We start from the raw sequence: 20,757 nt of genomic DNA on the forward strand, positions 1-20,757 counted from the left end.
CACAAAAACAAAGCCGAAGTACCGGACCGGACGGTTTTTGCCACGCGACCTTCTCATTTATTCCAATTAAATAATTAATGTATTTAATAACATCAACACCTTTTGTGTTGTGTAAGTACAGAACATTCATGCAAACGATAGCTAGGGCTGCTACACGTAACATTAAACTACTACATATTTAGTAGCCAAGCCTAGCTAGAAGCTAGGCCTAATGTGTCTAAATAATGAGTGTACCGTACCGGGCCAGCTCATTTTTCTGGCTTGATAAATATACACACGACCGGGTCCGTGTGGGGTGGTGGCAGTGGAACTGGCAGAAGTAGGCTTTAGCCTAGCTATCCTATTCAGAGTGTTCATTTAAATATATATATATACATTTAATTACAAATGATAATTATTATTGCAATAAATATTTTTTTAGAGGAAATTAAAAATATTTACTGTTGCGAGTTTGGTATAATCGCACTCTCCTCATGGATGTGGGATAATACCCGGGCATTTTCCCGTGCATAAACCGAAAATGACGATACAGTAAGTTGGGGATGGGATTATTTATACCCGAGGTGGGACTGTACCCACAAGGAAATATGGTAATTATAGACAGTGTTATGATTTATTACAATTATTTTTTTTTTAGAAATTGTGTTTCGATGGAGTTAACAATCTTATGTGCAGTTATTAGTTCATTATTACTGACAACCAGCAGGGCTGTACCTCGTCGACCAATCACAACAAGTCTTGATGCCAAGTGGCCAGCTACACCTATCTTGTCCGAGTCTAGTGAATATATAGCAAGCCATAAAAATGATGCATTCTGGGAATTCTTTGAAAGTATTGTTGGTATATCACAATCCGACGTTGGAGAGGGTAAAATAACTGTCTTACAATTTGGTTTGATAAATTTATAATATTTCATATACTTTTCATATCAATATACACAATAAAAAAAACTAAGGAGTTGACTCTACTAGAAGATTTTCTCAATTATGATAAATTGTAAAAAATAAAGTTGTGTATCGTCATATATAACAATTATTATTATTTGTATTAATCAACCACTTTGTTTAAAGAACACTTTTCATGATTATAACTAGTGCAAAATGTTTTAACTATATTTTTTCTTATAATTGCAGAAAGTGATGAGATGTACTATGAGCTTTCCTTGAAGTTTGCTAGCCGAGTAGGACTAACAGAGTCTGACTTAGCTCTCCTCAAACTCAGCCTCTCACTCCATTCCTTCTCACCAAAGATTGCACTACATAACCAAGTTTGTAACTTATTGAACTTTTTAGAGCTTTAACCTACCTTTACACTGAGCCTAGATTCCGGATAATCTTTGCATTATACCTACTGTAGGACCTGTAAATTAGCACCTTATTAGCATAATGCCTGCCACCTCAGCTGAATTTTTTCTTTTTCTATGAACACTTCTTAACAAAAAATCACTTTATGCTGTGTATGCTAATAGACGAGTGAGCGGACGAGCGGTTAAGAAAGTGGAACCGTAATTACATCAGCCATAACATTAACGAGGGTTCGAGCCTCATTTGCTCTATGGTTCTGGTGGTAGAACGAGTCTTCTCGGATAAGGACTTTAAACCGTAGGTCCAGTGTATACATCTAGCTCATGTGCACTTTAAAGAACCTAGTATACCTTTTGAGAAGAGTAGGTTGTTACCCCGGTGTACAAGTACATCACAGCCACTGATCATAACTTTGGCCCCTGGGAGACCAGTCTTTGACTGAAGAGGTCGCACAGTATAAATAAATAATAACAAACAAATATCAAAAATTTAATATAAAATGTTTGCTTCCTTCGACCAATAAGTACCCCCCCCCCCCCCCCAATAGATTGTGAGTGCCTGGCAGGTTGTTCGTTCATATAAATACATATTTTTATTAACTCTGTTTAATATCATTTCTTAGATGGCAGCAGAAGTTGTAGGTGATTTGAACTGTTCTATATTTGTAGAAGTTCATGGCAAAGTCACATGTGCTCTAAATGATGTTGAATCACTAATTAATACTGCTGATCAAAGGTTAGTATAAATTGGCTTATTCCCGTTTCTTCACAACCTTTATGGTATCCTCATTATCACTATTTACGATTACCATCATCATTTTTCTCCTCTTCATAAATTATTTGTATATCAACCTTTACTTATCAAAATCACATTTTGAGTTCATTTTTAAACTCGAAGCAGTAGTCATGAAACCTCTTTTTACAATAATCAAAGAAATATATGTATAAAAAATAATATAAGTATGTATAAATATATGTATACAAAAATTATAAACTAAAAAGCTCTGCCTACTCTTTCAAACTTGACCAAAAAAGTGTGATGTGCCAAAATATGGTAGTGATATGCCAAAATATTGTAGTGATGTGCCCAAATATGGTAGTGATGTGCCAAAATATGGTAGTGATATGCCCAAATATGGTAGTGATATGACATTATCATGTCTATATTTGAGCACATCACATTTTTTGTCAAACTAGTTTGATAGTTTGTTTGTTTGATAGTGTAGACAGAGCTTTACATTATTTGTTTATTTTTCATTTGCAGTGAAGCAGCCATAATATATGAGGTTGATCATATATATTCATCCAGAGGCGGTGATTCTCCCAATACCACTGTCATCCTCTATGGTTCTATAAATGATTTTAACTCAAAATTAAACATATTTCATAAATATTTAGCGAATTTAGCAGAGCATCAACTTATTACATATTTATTCAGACATTATATAAAGGTATTTACTTTTTCATTTTTGTAGTTTACATAAAAGACAAATACTCATTGATTAGGTCAACCGGCTCTGCCACAGTCATTTATTTGCTTAGATTGACCCTGGTCTCACCAATACATTTTGTATTGTTGAGACAGTGGCACCGCAGTTACGTAGCCATAACATCGGCAAGGGTTTTGTGCCTCACTCTCTCCATGGTTCTGGCGGTAGAACAAGTCTTCTCGGAAAAGGACTATAAACTGTAGGTCCAGTGTACACGTCTAGGTCATGTGCACTTTATAGAACCTAGTACATCTTTCGAGACAAGTAGGGGTTACCCCGGTGTACTAGTACACACACAGCCACTGGTCACTCTGGGAGACCAGTATTTTGACTGAAGAGGTTACCCAGTATAAACAAATTTTAAATGATTCTCAATGGATATTATTAATTTACTGATTCTCTTACAGAATACTTCCACAAGAAAGGAACGCTTATCAGGGTATGGGGTAGAACTGGCAATTAAAAGCACAGAGTACAAAGCATACGACGACTCAAAGAAAAATGAGGATTCACAACAGCAAAACCAAGATAACACGGACGTACCAGATGAGATCAACGGTTTTATATTTTCAAAACTTGAGTGAGTTTTTATTTGTTTTGGTTATGTGAAATATGACCTGTCCGTTCTGGACTCAATTTTGTTATGTTTACAGGAATAGATTGGGCGAGTAGTAGTAGATTTTACTAGCCCATATCATAGGGTTGAAGCCCAGGAAATTACAATGCAAAATATAAGAGAACATGTATTGGCCTCTTCCCCTCCCCCTTTCTTCTCTAAAGCTCTGTCTACACTATCAAACTAGTTTGACAAAAAAAATGTGATGTGCCTAAACATGGTAGTGATATGCTCAATATGGTTGTGATATGTCATCATGTCCATATATGGCCACATCACATTTTTTTGTCACATAAAGTGTATATGGATTTATTAACTAACATTACAAGCCAAATTTGCATTACTTTTTTTTTATAGAGAAATTTATCCAGAACTGTCAAGCAATTTAAAACAATTTCAGAATCATTTGGTTGAAGAGAGTAATAAAATGACGCCTTTGAAAGTATGGCAATTACAAGGTAAATGAATTGTATATATTATATCTTGAAATATCTCCAAAGGCAAATTACTGAAAAAATTACAATGCTGTGGGGATCAGTGGCTGGATCTCAATGGAGATACAAATAAAATAAGCACTGGAAAATTACAATGCTGTGGGGATCAGTGGCTGGATCTCAATGGAGATACAAATAATATAAGCACTGGAAAATGACAATACTGTGGGTATCAGTGGCTGGATCTCAATGGAGATACAAAATAAAATAAGCACTGAAAAATGACAATGCTGTGGGTATCAGTGGCTGGATCTCAATATAGGTATAAAATAAAATAAGCACTGGAAAATGACAATACTGTGGGTATCAGTGGCTGGATCTCAATGGAGATACAAATAAAATAAGCACTGAAAAAATGACAATGCTGTGAGTATCAGAGGCTGGATCTCAATGGAGGTATAAAATAAAATAAGCACTGACAAAATGACAATACTGTGGGTATCAGTGGCTGGATCTCAATGGAGGTATAAAATAAAATAAGCACTGAAAAAATGACAATGCTGTGAGTATCAGAGGCTGGATCTCAATGGAGGTATAAAATAAAATAAGCACTTAAAAAATGACAATGCTGTGAGTATCAGTGGCTGGATCTCAATGGAGGTATAAAATAAAATAAGCACTGAAAAAATGACAATGCTGTGAGTATCAGAGGCTGGATCTCAATGGAGGTATAAAATAAAATAAGCACTGACAAAATGACAATACTGTGGGTATCAGTGGCTGGATCTCAATGGAGGTATAAAATAAAATAAGCACTGAAAAAATGACAATGCTGTGAGTATCAGAGGCTGGATCTCAATGGAGGTATAAAATAAAATAAGCACTGAAAAAATGACAATGCTGTGAGTATCAGTGGCTGGATCTCAATGGAGATACAAAATAAAATAAGCACTGACAAAATGACAATGCTGTGGGTATCAGTGGCTGGATCTCAATGGAGGTATAAAATAAAATAAGCACTGAAAAAATGACAATACTGTGGGTATCAGTGGCTGGATCTCGATGGAGGTATAAAATAAAATAAGCACTGAAAAATGACAATGCTGTGGGTATCAGTGGCTGGATCTCAATGGAGGTATAAAATAAAATAAGCAATAAAAAAATGACAATGCTGTGAGTATCAGTGGCTGGATCTCAATGGAGGTATAAAATAAAATAAGCACTGAAAAAATGACAATGCTGTGGGTATCAGTGGCTGGATCTCGATGGAGGTATAAAATAAAATAAGCACTGAAAAATGACAATGCTGTGGGTATCAGTGGCTGGATCTCAATGGAGGTATAAAATAAAATAAGCAATAAAAAAATGACAATGCTGTGAGTATCAGTGGCTGGATCTCAATGGAGGTATAAAATAAAATAAGCACTGAAAAAATGACAATGCCGTGGAGTAAAAGTAAAATAAGGGAACAATTAGCTTTCAGGCAACACTAGCCCTTCATCAGTGCAAGTGAGAGTACTTTGACAAAGTTGAGAAAATATCTTAAAATATCTTATTTTTTACTGTCCTTTTTGTTTTCTTTTTGTTATAGATATTTCGTATCAGGCTGCCCAGCGTGTGATGACATCGGACGTGAATGATGCATTAGACGTAATGCGTGACATTAGTCAGAATTTTCCAATGCGAGCTCATTCATTGGTTAAAACTCCTCTGAGAGAGGAATTCAAAAAGGAAATTATAACCAATCAGAGGGTAAGCCTATGTATTTTATATTTTGTTATTAAATATGATGTGATGTTATAGTTATACACTATCAAACCTTATGTGCCAAAAATATGTGATGTGCCCATATATGGACATGATGATGTCATATCACTACCATATTCAGGAATATTGCTACCATATTTGGGCAGATCACACTTTTTAGTGAGTGTAGACAGAGCTTGATGTGTAGACAGTGGTTGTTTAATTTTGTAAGGTTTTAAAGCCATGATTATTTTCTTGTTAGATTTCGTACAGTAGTATTGGCTTAGATGCTGGTGAGGATATGCTGATGATAAATGGCCTAGCCATTGATATGGACATTGCTGATCCATTCATGTAAGCTTTCTATACATTCATTTTTATATTAAATATATATTATATAATAAGTCCTATACGCATTTATGACCTACAATAAAACAATTGAATTATATGCTTTTATTTTAACCAGAATTGTTAAGAAATGTAAAAAATATTTTAATTATCCTTGGAAAGAGGTGGGGAGTTCGCGGTGGGGGTGTAGGCCTATCAACATGACCAAAATTGTACTGAAAATTTTTTAAACTACATTTGAAAACTGCCACTGAGGGGTTATGGCAGTGATGGCTCCACATAATTTGTACTGGAAATTTCTTAAACACATAAGTATGTGGTGTGTTGGGAGGGCAGGCGTGGAGATACTGGCGTTAATGAGGTACAACTGATTGATTGGGATTGTACTGGGAACAGTTACTACATTTGAACTGTCCTTGTGAGAAGTTACTTATATTATATATTTGATATTAGTATCTTGTCATTATAAATGTTGCAGGCTCCTTGATTTGTTGAAGACTGAGGCTAGTATCATGAATGGACTACATGCTTTAGATATTAAGGTATACATTACTATTTTTTTCTTTTCAAATTGTTACTAAAGTAATCAATACTATAGTAGAGTTTAATAAACTAATACCCTTTTTACATCTGCATAAATTGTAACCAGGTTCCCCGATTTATTACTAGTTTTCATACATGCATACCCAAACCCTGAGAAATCTCTGAGGAAAAGTGTAGTTGCATGCTATTATATTACTATGATTGGTCAGTTTAATACCAGGGCAATACATGCGCGTGCAGAAATAACTGGTGAAATCTTAGTTGTCATTTGCAGATGTGAAAGGGGTAAATTAGTTAAGCAGAAAGTAAGTTATTTTATAATTTTAATCACCAAAAAATCATACTGTTTATATTACTTAGGGCAAAAACATTGAAAAACTGTTGAAAGTTCAGCTGATAGCAAATGAAGGCGATTTTGCAATTGATATTAGAGACCATGCTGTAATTGTAAGTATAAATAAAAATATGGGAATTCATACACATATATTATACAATCAAAAATGTTATCAAACATTGCCTGGATGTTATCACGCATAGCTTTGATGTTATCACAAATAGCCTGGTTGTTATCACACGTAGCCTGGATGTTATCACACGTAGCCTGGATGTTATCACACGTAGCCTGGATGTTATCACACGTAGCATGGATGTTATCACACATAGCATGGATGTTATCACACATAGCATGGATGTTATCACACATAGCCTGGATGTTATCGCACATAGCCTGGATGTTATCACAAATAGCCTGGATGTTATCACAAATAGCCTGGATGTTATCACACATTGCCTGGATGTTATCACACATAGCCTGGATGTTATCGCACATACAGTAGCCTGGATGTTATCACAAATAGCCTGGATGTTATCACAAATAGCCTGGATGTTATCACACATAGCCTGGGTGTTATCACACATAGCCTGGATGTTATCACACGTAGCCTGGATGTTATCACACATAGCATGGATGTTATCATACGTAGCCTGGATGTTATCACACGTAGCCTGGGTGTTATCACGCATAGCCTTGATGTTATCACAAATAGCCTGGTTGTTATCACACGTAGCCTGGATGTTATCACACGTAGCCTGGATGTTATCACACGTAGCCTGGATGTTATCACACATAGCCTGGATGTTATCACACGTAGCCTGGATGTTATCACACGTAGCCTGGATGTTATCACACGTAGCCTGGATGTTATCACACGTAGCCTGGATGTTATCACACGTAGCCTGGATGTTATCACACGTAGCCTGGATGTTATCACACATAGCCTGGATGTTATCACACTTTCAGATACCTTACCATTGTGCAATACATCTTAAAAATACTTACTTTTATGTTTTTCTTGCATATTAAATTAATCTCATCTTAAAACTATAAAATAACATTTTTTTTGTCTTTGCTTTTATCAATAGTTTGTAAACAATTTAGAAGAGGATGATCGCTATAACAACTGGCCAAGTTCCATGCATGAGATGCTTAGGCCAACATTCCCTGGTATGATGAGACACGTGAGAAGGAACTTCTTTAATTTGGTAAGTAAATGATCAATCGGTACGGATATTATTTTACGCGACTTAAATTCATTCTACGCACGCTTAACTTTTTGTTATTTGTGGTCTCGGCTTAAAGTCTATTTCTAGAATTATTTTGACCACCATCCGAATTTATAAATAATTAATGATTTATTAAGAATATTTATGTATTATTTGTGGAAAATCAAACAACAACAACTGTAATCTCTAATCTTCTCTATCTCTAATTTTCCAGGTTTTTATTTTGGATCCAATTAAACCAGAAAGCGGCGTACTCATACAGCAGCTTGAGATATTTTTTGCAAACAATGCACCGATACGGTACGGACTTGTTTTCGTGACGGATAACGAAGATGCCGATGGGCAAGAAGATGTTGGCGTTGCCCTTCAAAGAATTTTTAATTACGTGTTGGTTGAAAATACTCCAGATAAAGCGTTAGATCTTGTCGCAAGGGTAAGTCAGATATTTATATGTTACCTATACAGTAGAACCCATCCATTGGGACACCCCTATTCAGGAGACACCCCTATTCAGGGGACCCCCCCCTATTCAGGAGACACCCCTATTCAGGAGACACCCCTATTCAGGAGACACCCCTATTCAGGAGACACCCTATTAAGTGGATACTTTACTGTGAAATAAACAAAGGGAAATATATGTATTAACTCTATAGCCAACCACTGGTAAGTCCGGAAGGTGTCTTAATATGAGTTCTACTGTACCTTGATATATTATATGCCATATTGCTGATGATTGACTCTTTCTCTCTTTAGTGTGTGTGTAAAAATGAATTCTTTCTCATATATGCTAACATAGGGTTAGTAATACTAGTGTCTATTAAACTAAGCCCTTTAATTGTCATTCAGTCTCTTGTAGTTGCCAATCCGTTCACAGTACAAATATTCACACAAGATAATAAATAAATAATTTCTTAAATAGGCCCTGGGAGTGCAGTTATTTTTATCATAAGAAAAAATTGCTATTGAGAATTTTTGTTTTTACTGTTGTTTTATAAAATAATTTTCATTTTGAAATACTTTACAGATTTACGAGCTTGCAGGTGAAAATGAACTTCAACTGAATCATGTGAAAGAGACCTTTGATAACGTGTATAAACACCAGGACTTTGATGCAATAATTGCAAGTAATTCCGAGTACAGTGAAGCTGGAAGGGTAAGTAAAGACAATTTAGAGGAGGGAAAAAAGGAAAAAGGATGCTTGAAATGAAGGAGAAACTAATATAGTATTCTGCTATTTATTCAATCTTTTATTTAGGAATCTGTGGTCCATAGAAAGTAAAATTATATAAATGAATTAAAAATAAACAAGACTGTACTAATTACTACTACTCATCTGATACTGAAACAAAGAAATTCTGTAATGGTATGTCATAGTAGTATTAGTATTCCATGTGTTAGTGGTACTTTAATAGACATGGTAATGGGCACCAATGCTGGAAGATTGTTGTCGATAATTCAAAATGTTTCCTACTCACTGAGTGTTATATAACATATATGACTAGACTATAACGTGTATTAACTACTTTATATTTCTTTAATTTAGGGCGGCAAAGCTTTCTTTGAACGGACAGCTCTTCCTAGCCTGCCACAAGTGTTACTCAATGGTAAACCATTGCCAGTCGATAAGGTAAGACACACACATTCATACCATATTTGGACAGATCACTACTATATTTGGGCAGATCACTACCATATTTGGGCAGATTACTACCATATTTTGGGCAGATCACTACCATATTTGGGCAGATCACTACCATATTTGGGCAGATCACTACCATATTTGGGCAGATCACTACCATATTTGGACAGATCACTACCATATTTGGGCAGATCACTACCATATTTTGGGCAGATTACTACCATATTTTGGGCACATCACACTTTTTTTGTCACACTAGTCAGTGTAGACAGAGCTTTAAAGAATGACGTTTTTCACATTATGATATACAGTACACTGCATTGATATATTTTAAAAATAATTTGTTTTCAGCTTGGACCAGATGATTTTGAAGAGACGGTTGTAACTGCTGTTTTGACAGGCACTCCAGACATACAGAGAGCCATTTATAGGGTAACATAATCCATTAAGAGTTTCTTATAGGAAACTTAGTTTTATCTAACCATTAGAAGGATCCATTTTGTTGTAAAACTATTATGATACAGTTATTTTGATTTTGTTTAACAATGTAGGCAAAGCTGACAGATAGAATGGATCCACTGGAGTACCTTATGACCCAACCCCATGTGATGCCGAGACTAAACCCAAGAATTCTTGACCCAAATGTCAAATTCATTTCTTTCACTTCTAGTATCGGTGAGTCTTTATAGGAGTTTTATTACAAACATATTTTTAAAAATCTATTTCTCTAAATATTAGAATGGAGTATAGTGGATTATTTTGCATTTTTTTTTTCTTAGAGGGACTTTCTTTACAAGATGATATTACCACTTTGACTTCATCTCAAATGTCAACTGTTATTGCTGACAACATGAAATATTTTACTAAACGAGGTAAGATACGTTATATTATTATGCAAGTTGCGTCTTCATCCTCATTTCATTTTTTTTAAATTTTAATTTCACATAATAGTTATTCACTTTAACCAAACACTGGATCGAAAAAAAAAAGGTTTGGCCTGAAAAAAAATGTAATTTAAAGCAAAAAATACTTAAATTGTCTTAAAATTAACTGTTTCTTTTGTCTTTGTGAGTGAAATAATAATTTTTGGGGTTTTTTTTGGTACAGAATTGAATAACTTTTTTAAACTGCAAAATTGCATATTTAAAGTCTGATTTTATTAATCTTCATATTTCATGTTTTGTGGGGACAATACATTTTTTCACATATTTTTTAGTGTGGTACTTATTAGAGTATTGTTCTCTCAGTCTAAATATTGTTGTGTTCTTTAATTATTTGTATTTTTCTTGTTTTGTAGATGATGATTCTGTGCGGCAGGCCACAATGTGGATTGTTGGAGACTTAAATACAGACCAAGGGCGGGATCTGCTTTCTAATGCATTTAAATACTTAGTATGTACTTATAAACAACATCTCAATCTAATTAAACACCACACTTGGGGGTCAGGGTTTTGGTCACAGTGTGTAAATTATGAATTTATTAATTTTTAACAGCAGAAATGATTAGACACCAGTGCATGATAACTCTTTTTTATTTTCTATTTTACAAGAAACTTTCGAGCATTTCCCGAGTTGGTGTAATATTTAATCCAAGTACTTCATCGGAAAAATCTTTGTGGCTTTCTAAAGCATTACATGCAGCTCTTCAGACTCAGTCCAGAAATCACGCTAAATTATTTGTACAAAAATTATTGAAGAAGGAAAACTTTGACGCGATAAGTGCTGGAAGTAAGCAAGTGGAAGAATTATATGTAAATGTGAGTAATATGTTTGCAAAACTGTTATGAATGTGTTTTAATGGTTTGAACAAATTGGGACCTTTGGACCTCAAGTCTGGTTGTGGGTGAATTTTCAGTGTTCATAAAGTCCAGTATTGGTATAGTTGACTGTATAGGTATTAAACAGCTTTTTCTTGCCATGGGAGAATTTATTTTCTTTGGTCTTCTTTGTCTGAGATGGAAGAAAATAGGCACACATATATTTATATCAATTCATTTTATCATACGTTTTCTTGAAGGGTATGGACCTGGAGCTGTTCAATGAGTACTATCAGCAAGATATTTCATCTGTGTTCTCAACCTATCGTCAGTTTACTGAGAAGACACTGTCATTAGCAGGAGGTCAGGCAGCTATAGTTTGCAATGGAAGGGTACGTGAATTTGTTGAGAGATAAGCCATAGGAATTATATGGTAGTGATATGACATCATCATGTTCATATGTGGGCACATCACATTTTTTTTCACATAAAGTTTGATAGTGTAAACAGAGCTTTGAGCACCAACAATGATTTAATCCCACTTTTGTTCCATTTCATATTTTTCAGGTGTTCGGACCTTTTAGAGAGGATGAAAATTTAGTGGTAGAAGATTTTCAACTTCTTGAAAAATTAGTCACGGAAACATCGGCGAATAGCGTAAAAAATAAAGTAAGAAATTATATGTTCTGAAACGGCTATTTTTAAATAGACTTGCATATATAAGTTGTATTGTATGTTTAATTTTTCATTGTTTTAAATTTTGTATTGTAGGTGAAATTGTTGGATAATGCAGGAAACAATAAGAATGATCTTATCATGAAAATTGATGCTCTGATGGCTGATAGCTCCCAACCTGAAGACAGAAGAGATGTTCCAAAATGGAAGCGGGAACACAGGTAATGTGTACACCTAACTCTCTAAATATTGATTGACGGAAGCCACTGGTAGTAGTCTCTTTGTAGTAAAATGTACATTATGTTATTCTAGTGGTTACATCACCCACAGAAACTATAGAAAAATGTATTGTCCCCCAAAATCATGAAAAATCAGATTTTGAATAGGCCATTTTGCAGGTTTTCACTTCTTTAGAAAAAAAAATCAACAAAAATAATTATTTCACTTATAAATTTTTGTATTTTTACATACATATAGATATTTGTTATTGACTAGTATTAACTATATATAAATATTTGTTTTGTCTTTTGCAGTATTTTAGAGATTGAAGCTAATAATCCAGACTTACCTAGCTATGAGATCACTGCAGTACTTGACCCTCTCTCAAGAAATTGCCAGAAATGGAGTCAGATAATCCATGTTTTGACCCGAGTCTTGAACGTTAGATTGACCTTGTTTCTGAATCCAAGAGACAAGCTTTCAGAAATGCCATTGAAAAGGTGATTAAGAATAAGATCTTTGTTGCCTTTTTACCGTATAAAGCTCTGTCTACATTATCAAACTTTATTTTATAAAAAAATTTGATGTGATATGCCCATATATGGCGGGATGATGTCATATCAGTACCATATTTGGGCATATCACTACTACATTTCGACACATCACACTTGGACTAGTTTAATAGTGTAGACAGAGCGTAACATGAACAAATTTGAATGTAATAATTGTCAAAATGAACGATATACATACAGCTCTGACTAATTATATTCAACTTTTAAAACACTTTAGTTTTTACCGTTACGTTTTTGAGCCCGAGTTGTTGTTCCAAGTTGACAGCTCTCTGTCATCTGGTCCGTCAGCCAAGTTTGAAGACATGCCTCCAGATGTGTTGCTCACAATGAACCTGATCACCCCTGAAAGCTGGCTTGTGGAATCTGTCAATACTCCCTATGATCTGGATAATATTAAACTATCTGAGGTATGGGCTATATATCATTTGGTACACATCTCCAGAAAAAGTGATGTTTGTATATTGTAATGTATTGTATGTTGTGATGAAACCCCTGAAATTGTATAGTAAATGTACAATATATTTATTTGTTGGATGACTTTTATCGTAATTCAAATTTTTACACTTTTTAAAATCCTAGCAATGATGTAATTTTAAGTGTTTTATTAAGCAAATATCCCGTAGTCAGAAGTGCTTGTAGGGTTAAACTGACATCCCCCCCCCCCAACCTTTCACATTATCTTTTTTAGATCCCAGCAGGAAAGTGATAACTAGGCCTAGTTCATAATGATTTTTGCAAATCCTGTGAGATCTAAGTAGCACCTACATCAACTACATTTTAAGGAACACATCTGAATCTTATTATGTTATGCATTATACTGTAAAGCTCTGTCTGCACTATCAAACTAGCTTGACAACAAAAGTGTGATGTGCTCATGGTAGTGATATGCCCAAATATGGTGATACAACATCATAACCATATATGGGTACATCACATTTTGTTGTCACATAAAGTTTTATAGTGTAGACAAGGCTTTATATAATGTAATTTTGATATTTAATAATTTTTTCTAGGCAAACGGTGCTGTTTATGGTAGTTATGAGTTGGAGTACCTGCTACTGGAAGGACATTGTTATGACCAGAATTCGGGTCAGCCCCCTAGGGGGTTACAGTTTACCCTTGGTACCAAAAACCAACCTGTGATTGTTGACACTATTGTAATGGCCAATCTGGTAAGTCTAAAATAATTTTTCTGATCTTTTAGAAGCTGTATCACCACACAAACTTTGTGACTAGAGGCTTAAACAGTTTACCATTTTCTAAACTTTTTGCTTTTATTTCCTAATTTTGGTTCGCACAGCACAGCACAGCATAATGCACAATATCATGTTTTTTATTATCATTATTTAGGGATATTTCCAATTAAAAGCCAACCCTGGAGCTTGGATATTAAGTCTGAGAGAAGGCAGGTCATCTGAAATATATGAAATCTCAAAGTAAGTATAAGGATATACTGTATTACCATCTCGTGAGCAATTTTGTAACACTAATTGTGTTTTTTCAAAACTTTATGAATGCCACCAAAAGAGAGTTCTGACACGAAATGCTATGTTTTTCTTTTCAGTGTTCAAGGTGCTGAGTCAAATCAAGATGAAGCCATCGTAATCATGGATAGTTTTAAAAGTAAAATTCTTAAAATAAAGGTAAACATTTGTAAATATTTATATAGCACAAGTGGTAAAATAATATTTTAGCAAAAAAATGTAGTGATTGTGTTATGGTTTTGATTGACTTTGGTGTGTGCTTTAATTTAATGGTAGTTTGGTGATGGTAGTTTTTATGGTAGTTTTTGTCATTTTAACCTTTGTTTATATAACAATTAAATATTACTATGGTAACGAACGTCTTTTACAGGTTTCGAAGAAGCCTGATAAAATGAACGAGGATATATTAACTGAAGATAATGATGAGAATGAGGGCGGACTATGGAACTCGATTTCTAAGTAAGGAACTTTATTTTTTGACAAATTTAATTTAGTGCTTAAATCTGTTTTAAATTTTACAGCCCCTAATTTTTTTAAAGAGTTTTCTTAACTAATACTACTACTTTTCACCAGTAAACACTACTGAAGGCTTCTTAAATATGAGAACATTGTTCTGGTATTAGAACAAGTCATCTCAGATAAGGAGGGTAAAACATAGGCCTGGTGAATATTTATAAATCCCTGCAGTAGCTACAGTGTGCACACAAGAGAGTCTAGAATTGACAGCAATGACATGACATGCCCCTTAGGGCAGAAAAATGTAGTTGAAAAGTGTAACATCTAAAGTCCAGTATAGCACTCTGGCAGTGGAGTCTTGTCCTTCAACGGAAGTTGGTCGTTGCATGGGTTGCGTACACTGCTGACAAAAAGCAGAAACAAGCATGTCTTGAGGTTGCTATGGCTACAAGGCGCAAAAGGTTGTTGAGGAATGGGGCAGCACAATGGCTGAGTTTGGCGTCATAACTTGCTAGTGATCGTTACAATATAAAAATTCAAAATACAATTAAAAAAATCAAATTTTCATCTCATACTAAAAGTTTGTTGAGGTGATGCGTTTTTGTAAGTTATGTTTCACAACTTTTAAGTGTGTTTTCCAGTATGGCTGGGGGTAAGAAGGTGACGTCTACTGAAGAGAAAGACACAACTCTCAACATCTTTTCCCTGGCATCAGGACATCTTTACGAACGCTTTCTAAGGTAGGTAAAAAAGTTTTTACAAACATACTATACTTTTATCAGACAAGTACTGTAATAAAGATAAATTTGAATTGAAACCAGTTACTTTTAATTTAAAGGATGTAGCCTATGTATTTATACTTTTTTATTTAGTAGCTAATCAAAATTTAATATGTTATGTGCTGTATTAACTAACCTTTTTTCAATCTTTTTTCCAGAATTATGATGTTAAGTGTTTTGAAAAACACTAAATCAAAAGTTAAATTCTGGTTTTTAAAAAATTATTTGTCACCTAAACACAAGGTTAGAACTTTCATTCATTGTAATTGAAACACAAAAAAGGCAATTTCAGTACCATATTTAGTAGTTTTCTTTGTTTTCTATTTTTAGTCATTAGAAATTCACAGTAAAAAAAACCAAAATTCAGTTTCGTAGTATTGTATTGTTTATCATTGAAAATTCTCTGTTTACTGGACTTTATCATTTTAGGAATTTTTACCGCATATGGCTGAGAAGTATGGTTTTGAATATGAATTGGTGCAGTACAAATGGCCTAGGTGGTTACACCAACAGACGGAGAAACAGAGGATGATTTGGGGGTAAGGAGTCTATTAAAATGATTTAAAGGATATGACTAGTGGGGCTATTGAAGAAGGTAGATATTGAAGAGGGTGGATGTTACAAAAGCCACAGAGAATAACTTAAGATCTGTCTACACCATCAAATTAGTTTGACAAAAAAAGTGTGATGTGCCCAAATGTGGTAGTGATATGCTTAAAGATGACAGTGATATGACATCATTATGTCAATTTATGGGCACATCACATTTTTTGTCACATAAAGTTTGATAGTGTAGACAGCTTTTATACTATGTTTTTTTTTTTATTTAAGGTATAAAATACTTTTCCTTGATGTTCTTTTTCCACTTCATGTTAAGAAGATTATATTTGTGGACGCAGATCAGGTGATAATTTAGTTTTTAACAAATTATATTTTTATCGAAATAATTGAATAATGGCAGATACCTATCTTGTAAATTGAATAGATTATGTAGTACTTCACTCTATTCATACTAGTCTACAACCTTTAACCTCTGACCTCATTCAAGCATTTTTGCATTGCAGATTGTAAGAGCTGACCTCCAAGACTTAGCTGATCTGGATCTGAAAGGTGCTCCTTATGGTTACACACCCTTCTGTGACAGTCGAGTAGAAATGGATGGATTCAGATTTTGGAAGTCGGGCTACTGGGCTAGTCATCTGGCTGGCCGCAAGTATCACATTAGGTAAAGTCAGTTATTAGATATTTTCCTGTATCTCTCTGTATGAAAAACCTCACTCACATAAGCATAGTGTCGCAATAGAAAATACCCATTACTGAATATTTACTCTAGAATTTTTTATTTTTTCTGGTTTTTTGAGTATTTTCAAGAAATTATCACTCATGTAGCATCTGGTCACAATACAGTGAACATTTTTTAAGTGATTGCTCTAGAGTTTTGGTTTTGGTTTGTCCTCACCAGTTTTTTTGATATTTTCGTGCATCTTTATGTAAAGACAACACTTGCCCTTAAGCTCTGTCTACACTAGTAAACTAGTTTGAACAAAAAAATGTGATGTGACCAAATATGGTAGTGATATGCCCAAGTGATATGCCAAAAGGTAGTGGTATGACATCATCATGTCCATATATGGGCACATCACATTTTTTTGTCGTATAAAGTTTGATAGTGTAGACAGAGCTTTATTGTATCTTGTAAAAAATGATTTAATTTAAGTCACTGCTAGAGTTTCTTTTTGTTCTTCCTCACCAGTGCTTTGTATGTGGTTGATCTGGTAAAGTTCCGTAAGATTGCTGCTGGTGATAGATTAAGAGGTCAATATCAAGGTCTTAGCCAAGACCCAAATAGTTTATCAAATCTTGATCAGGTGTGTGTACACAATTTGTTTATAAGTTTGTATTTTTTTATTTATATATATATATATATATTTTTAAAATTAATTTTCTTTAGTTCTTTACATATACAGTAATCATCTGTTTTATTTCATTCATTTTTATTCTTTCTAATGTTTTTTTAATGTATATTGTTATTCTAATGTTTTATAATACAGTTATTGATTTTAATATTCATTCATTTGTTGATGTTATTGAAGTATGTTTATATATAACAATTGTAATTAAATGACATGACGGATTTTTTTAGGATCTTCCAAACAACATGATACATCAAGTTGCTATATTCTCATTGCCGCAAGAATGGATGTGGTGTGAAACTTGGTGTAGTGATCGAGAAAAAACAAAAGCAAAAACAATAGATTTGGTAAGTTGCAATAAGTTATAGTTTCAAAATGTGACACTAAATAAAACAGTTGAGTTTCTTGGCACATCATCTAGCAGAAAAATCAAATTTTCTGCGTAGTTATTCTGAGCTCATCAGCCATTAAATCAGTGGCGTGATGCAGAGGCCTGTTCAGGGGCCCCCTTAAGCTCCGAGGCCCCTGGATTTAGCCAGTGAGCGGTCGGTCATAGCCGTTATGCCACTGAATTTAATTTTTGCTTTGCTTTGTAAGTAAATTGGTAATTAATAATTATTTATAACCCAATTATGACATCATACCCCTGGTCTTTTTTTTTTCAGTGCAATAATCCTCTGACAAAAGAACCTAAATTAGTTAGCGCCAAAAGAATAGTGGCCGAGTGGCCGGATTATGATAATGAAATAAAAGCACTACAACAAGTGTTGTATGCTGGTGATCAAAGTCAGGCGGATCCTGTTAAACATCAAGAAACACAAAATAAACATGGTAAGTAAACTTAAGTTGTTACGATTATAGGAAAAACTAAATTTCAGTAATAGTAAAAAAAATTACCATTCCATCTGAAGGATGAGCCAATGAGAATATACATAAATACCGTTTAACTGTCTCACTCATGCATGTGTATTAATCTTGTCTCATTTTTTTTTTCAGATCCTGGTGAACTTTGACCTCTGTCTTTTTTTAACTCAATTACTAATGTAACTTGCTGATAAAAGTACAGGAACTTATTTCACGTTTTGAATGAATTGGAACATGGGACCAAATAAAGTGACAGTGTACGAAGAAATATGAATAAAAATTCCGTTTAATACAGTTTTTAAAAACAATCATGTAATTTTCAAAACTTTTCTAGCTTGTATATTTCTCAATATATTTGATTTTATGGAAAGAACTGGTGTATCCCTTTACTGATTTCTGTTCTGTATTTAAATATCTTGACTTATTTAGTAAATACTCAGTACTTAAATAGTGGTCACTCATTGAGAGTGCTCTAAAGCTCTAAAGAACTATCAAACTAGTTTGAAAAAAAAGTGAGATTTACCCAAATATGGTAGTAATATGCTTAAACACGTTAGTGATATGACATCATCACATCCATATATGGGCACACATAAAGTTTGATAGTGTAGATAGAGCTTAAAAAATGAATTAACATTCATTTATTATTTGCTTATTATTATATTATATATTGAGCGAGACAAAGCTTTCATTGAGTAGTACTACCACTCAATATTGAGTAGTACTACCACTCAATATTGAGCAGTACTACTCAATATTGAGTAGTAATACCACTCAATATTGAGTAGTACTACCACTCAATATTGAGCAGTACTACCACTCAATATTGAGCAGTACTACCACTCAATATTGAGCAGTACTACCACTCAATATTGAGCAGTACTACCACTCAATATTGAGTAGTACTACCACTCAATATTGAGCACTCTGTGAATGCAATGTTGCACTTATACTCAGGAAAAAATGGAGTTGAAGGTATATTACTGATAATTAAGGCAGTTGGCATAGTTTTTCACTGTAATTCAGATAGTACCACAACACTCTATTTTTCTCATTATTTAAATTTTGACAGGCATATACACTGCCATCATAATTTTGAAATATAAGAACAGATTCTTATGCCCACTTTATAATTTATCTGATCACACAAACTTCATTTGTGTAGCTTCACACACTCAGAAAAGTAGTAAAGAACTGCTCTACTTTTCAGACAGGCTGATTCGTTGAATTTCTGAACATTCAACCAATCAGAACACCTTTGTCAAAAGTTGCAGCAGACAATCAAAAGTACAGAATTGGATGCGAGGGATAAGTGCACTCTGACACACTCTAGGCATAACAGTTAATTATTTGAAGAAAATCATTGTTAATGGAATTTAAAGTGACCACAATACAAAAAGAAAAGTCTGAGGCTACTACCAGGTTGTCAGTTGCCTTCAAACTGAGAGAAAGGTGTATGTTTATAAAGCTAGGCCTATAACGAAATGATAGGCATTGGGGGCCTAGCTCGATCAATATAGTAAATGAGAGACTCGACCATCATATTTTATATTTGGCTCAGTATGTTAAAATTTAAAAATATCAAACTCAATATTTTTAAACTTCCGCAATTACGACTTTCATTTCTTTTTGCAAAATAAAATATTTACTATCAAATGCATTTGTATTTTTGAATGATTTTGTTTAAATAGTATTTTGAGTTTGGTGTTCCTTTGGTCAAATGCATGACTGTATTACGCGTGCGGTCAAAATACACGATCAAATAACGATCAGAGACGAAGCTGCTTAACGAAACTCCTCGCCAAAAAAAATCTAAAAAGAAGAATAGGGGCCTATAATGATGAGATAAATAATAAAACTGATCGAAGGTCTCCGAGTAGCATCTACCTGAACACCTGAAACTACAAAACTGTTATTTTATCACGAAAATTGTTGTATTTTTTGTCAACACCACCTGTAACTAAAACAGCAGCTAGGCTGATCACGTGATGTCTACTAAAAAAAGGACATTCCAGTCAACGAATTGGGCTCAGCCGGTAACACTAGGCATTCAAAGCAGGTACGTGCGACGCTAACAGACGTACCACACAGGGGTGTCACGAAAGCTCAGACCACGAAAGCTCAGACCCTCTAAGACCTAAGGCCCTGTTCAGACCCATGGCGTTAGACCGTTTTAGCGTACGACGCTAAAAGAATGTGTGTCTGAACAGTTGGGGATTAGCGTACAACGGTTGTAGCGTTGTAGTGGAAAACGGTTGATAGTACCGTTTTAGCGTACGACGCTACTGTAAGTCAACGTTGTATCCAATCAGAACGTTTCCTGTTATGACGCGAAACAAGGTTTGACCTAGGCTGA

At 34.3% G+C, this 20,757-nt stretch overlaps 1 protein-coding gene across 1 annotated transcript; it reads left to right on the plus strand.

Moving 5' to 3' along the window:
• Positions 1-4: 4 nt before the first annotated feature.
• LOC140049437 (UDP-glucose:glycoprotein glucosyltransferase 1-like) lies at positions 5-20,059 on the plus strand. The gene is made up of 38 exons (XM_072094318.1): positions 5-111; positions 638-867; positions 1,134-1,267; positions 1,927-2,039; positions 2,568-2,754; positions 3,201-3,373; positions 3,767-3,867; positions 5,435-5,595; positions 5,852-5,943; positions 6,416-6,479; positions 6,841-6,927; positions 7,903-8,022; positions 8,258-8,476; positions 9,068-9,196; positions 9,587-9,670; positions 10,034-10,114; positions 10,234-10,357; positions 10,462-10,554; positions 10,980-11,074; positions 11,233-11,439; positions 11,700-11,831; positions 12,007-12,108; positions 12,211-12,335; positions 12,648-12,833; positions 13,123-13,312; positions 13,919-14,077; positions 14,256-14,341; positions 14,470-14,548; positions 14,760-14,848; positions 15,487-15,585; positions 15,783-15,867; positions 16,054-16,163; positions 16,456-16,528; positions 16,689-16,849; positions 17,378-17,492; positions 17,768-17,884; positions 18,203-18,368; positions 18,534-20,059. The coding sequence occupies exons 2-38, from the start codon at positions 651-653 to the stop codon at positions 18,548-18,550; spliced, it is 4,572 nt and encodes a 1,523-aa protein (XP_071950419.1). The 5' UTR covers positions 5-111; positions 638-650; the 3' UTR covers positions 18,551-20,059.
• The last annotated feature ends 698 nt before the right edge of the window (positions 20,060-20,757 follow it).

The sequence above is a fragment of the Antedon mediterranea genome, chromosome 5, assembly GCF_964355755.1.
Source record: "Antedon mediterranea chromosome 5, ecAntMedi1.1, whole genome shotgun sequence".
NCBI lineage: Eukaryota > Metazoa > Echinodermata > Crinoidea > Comatulida > Antedonidae > Antedon > Antedon mediterranea.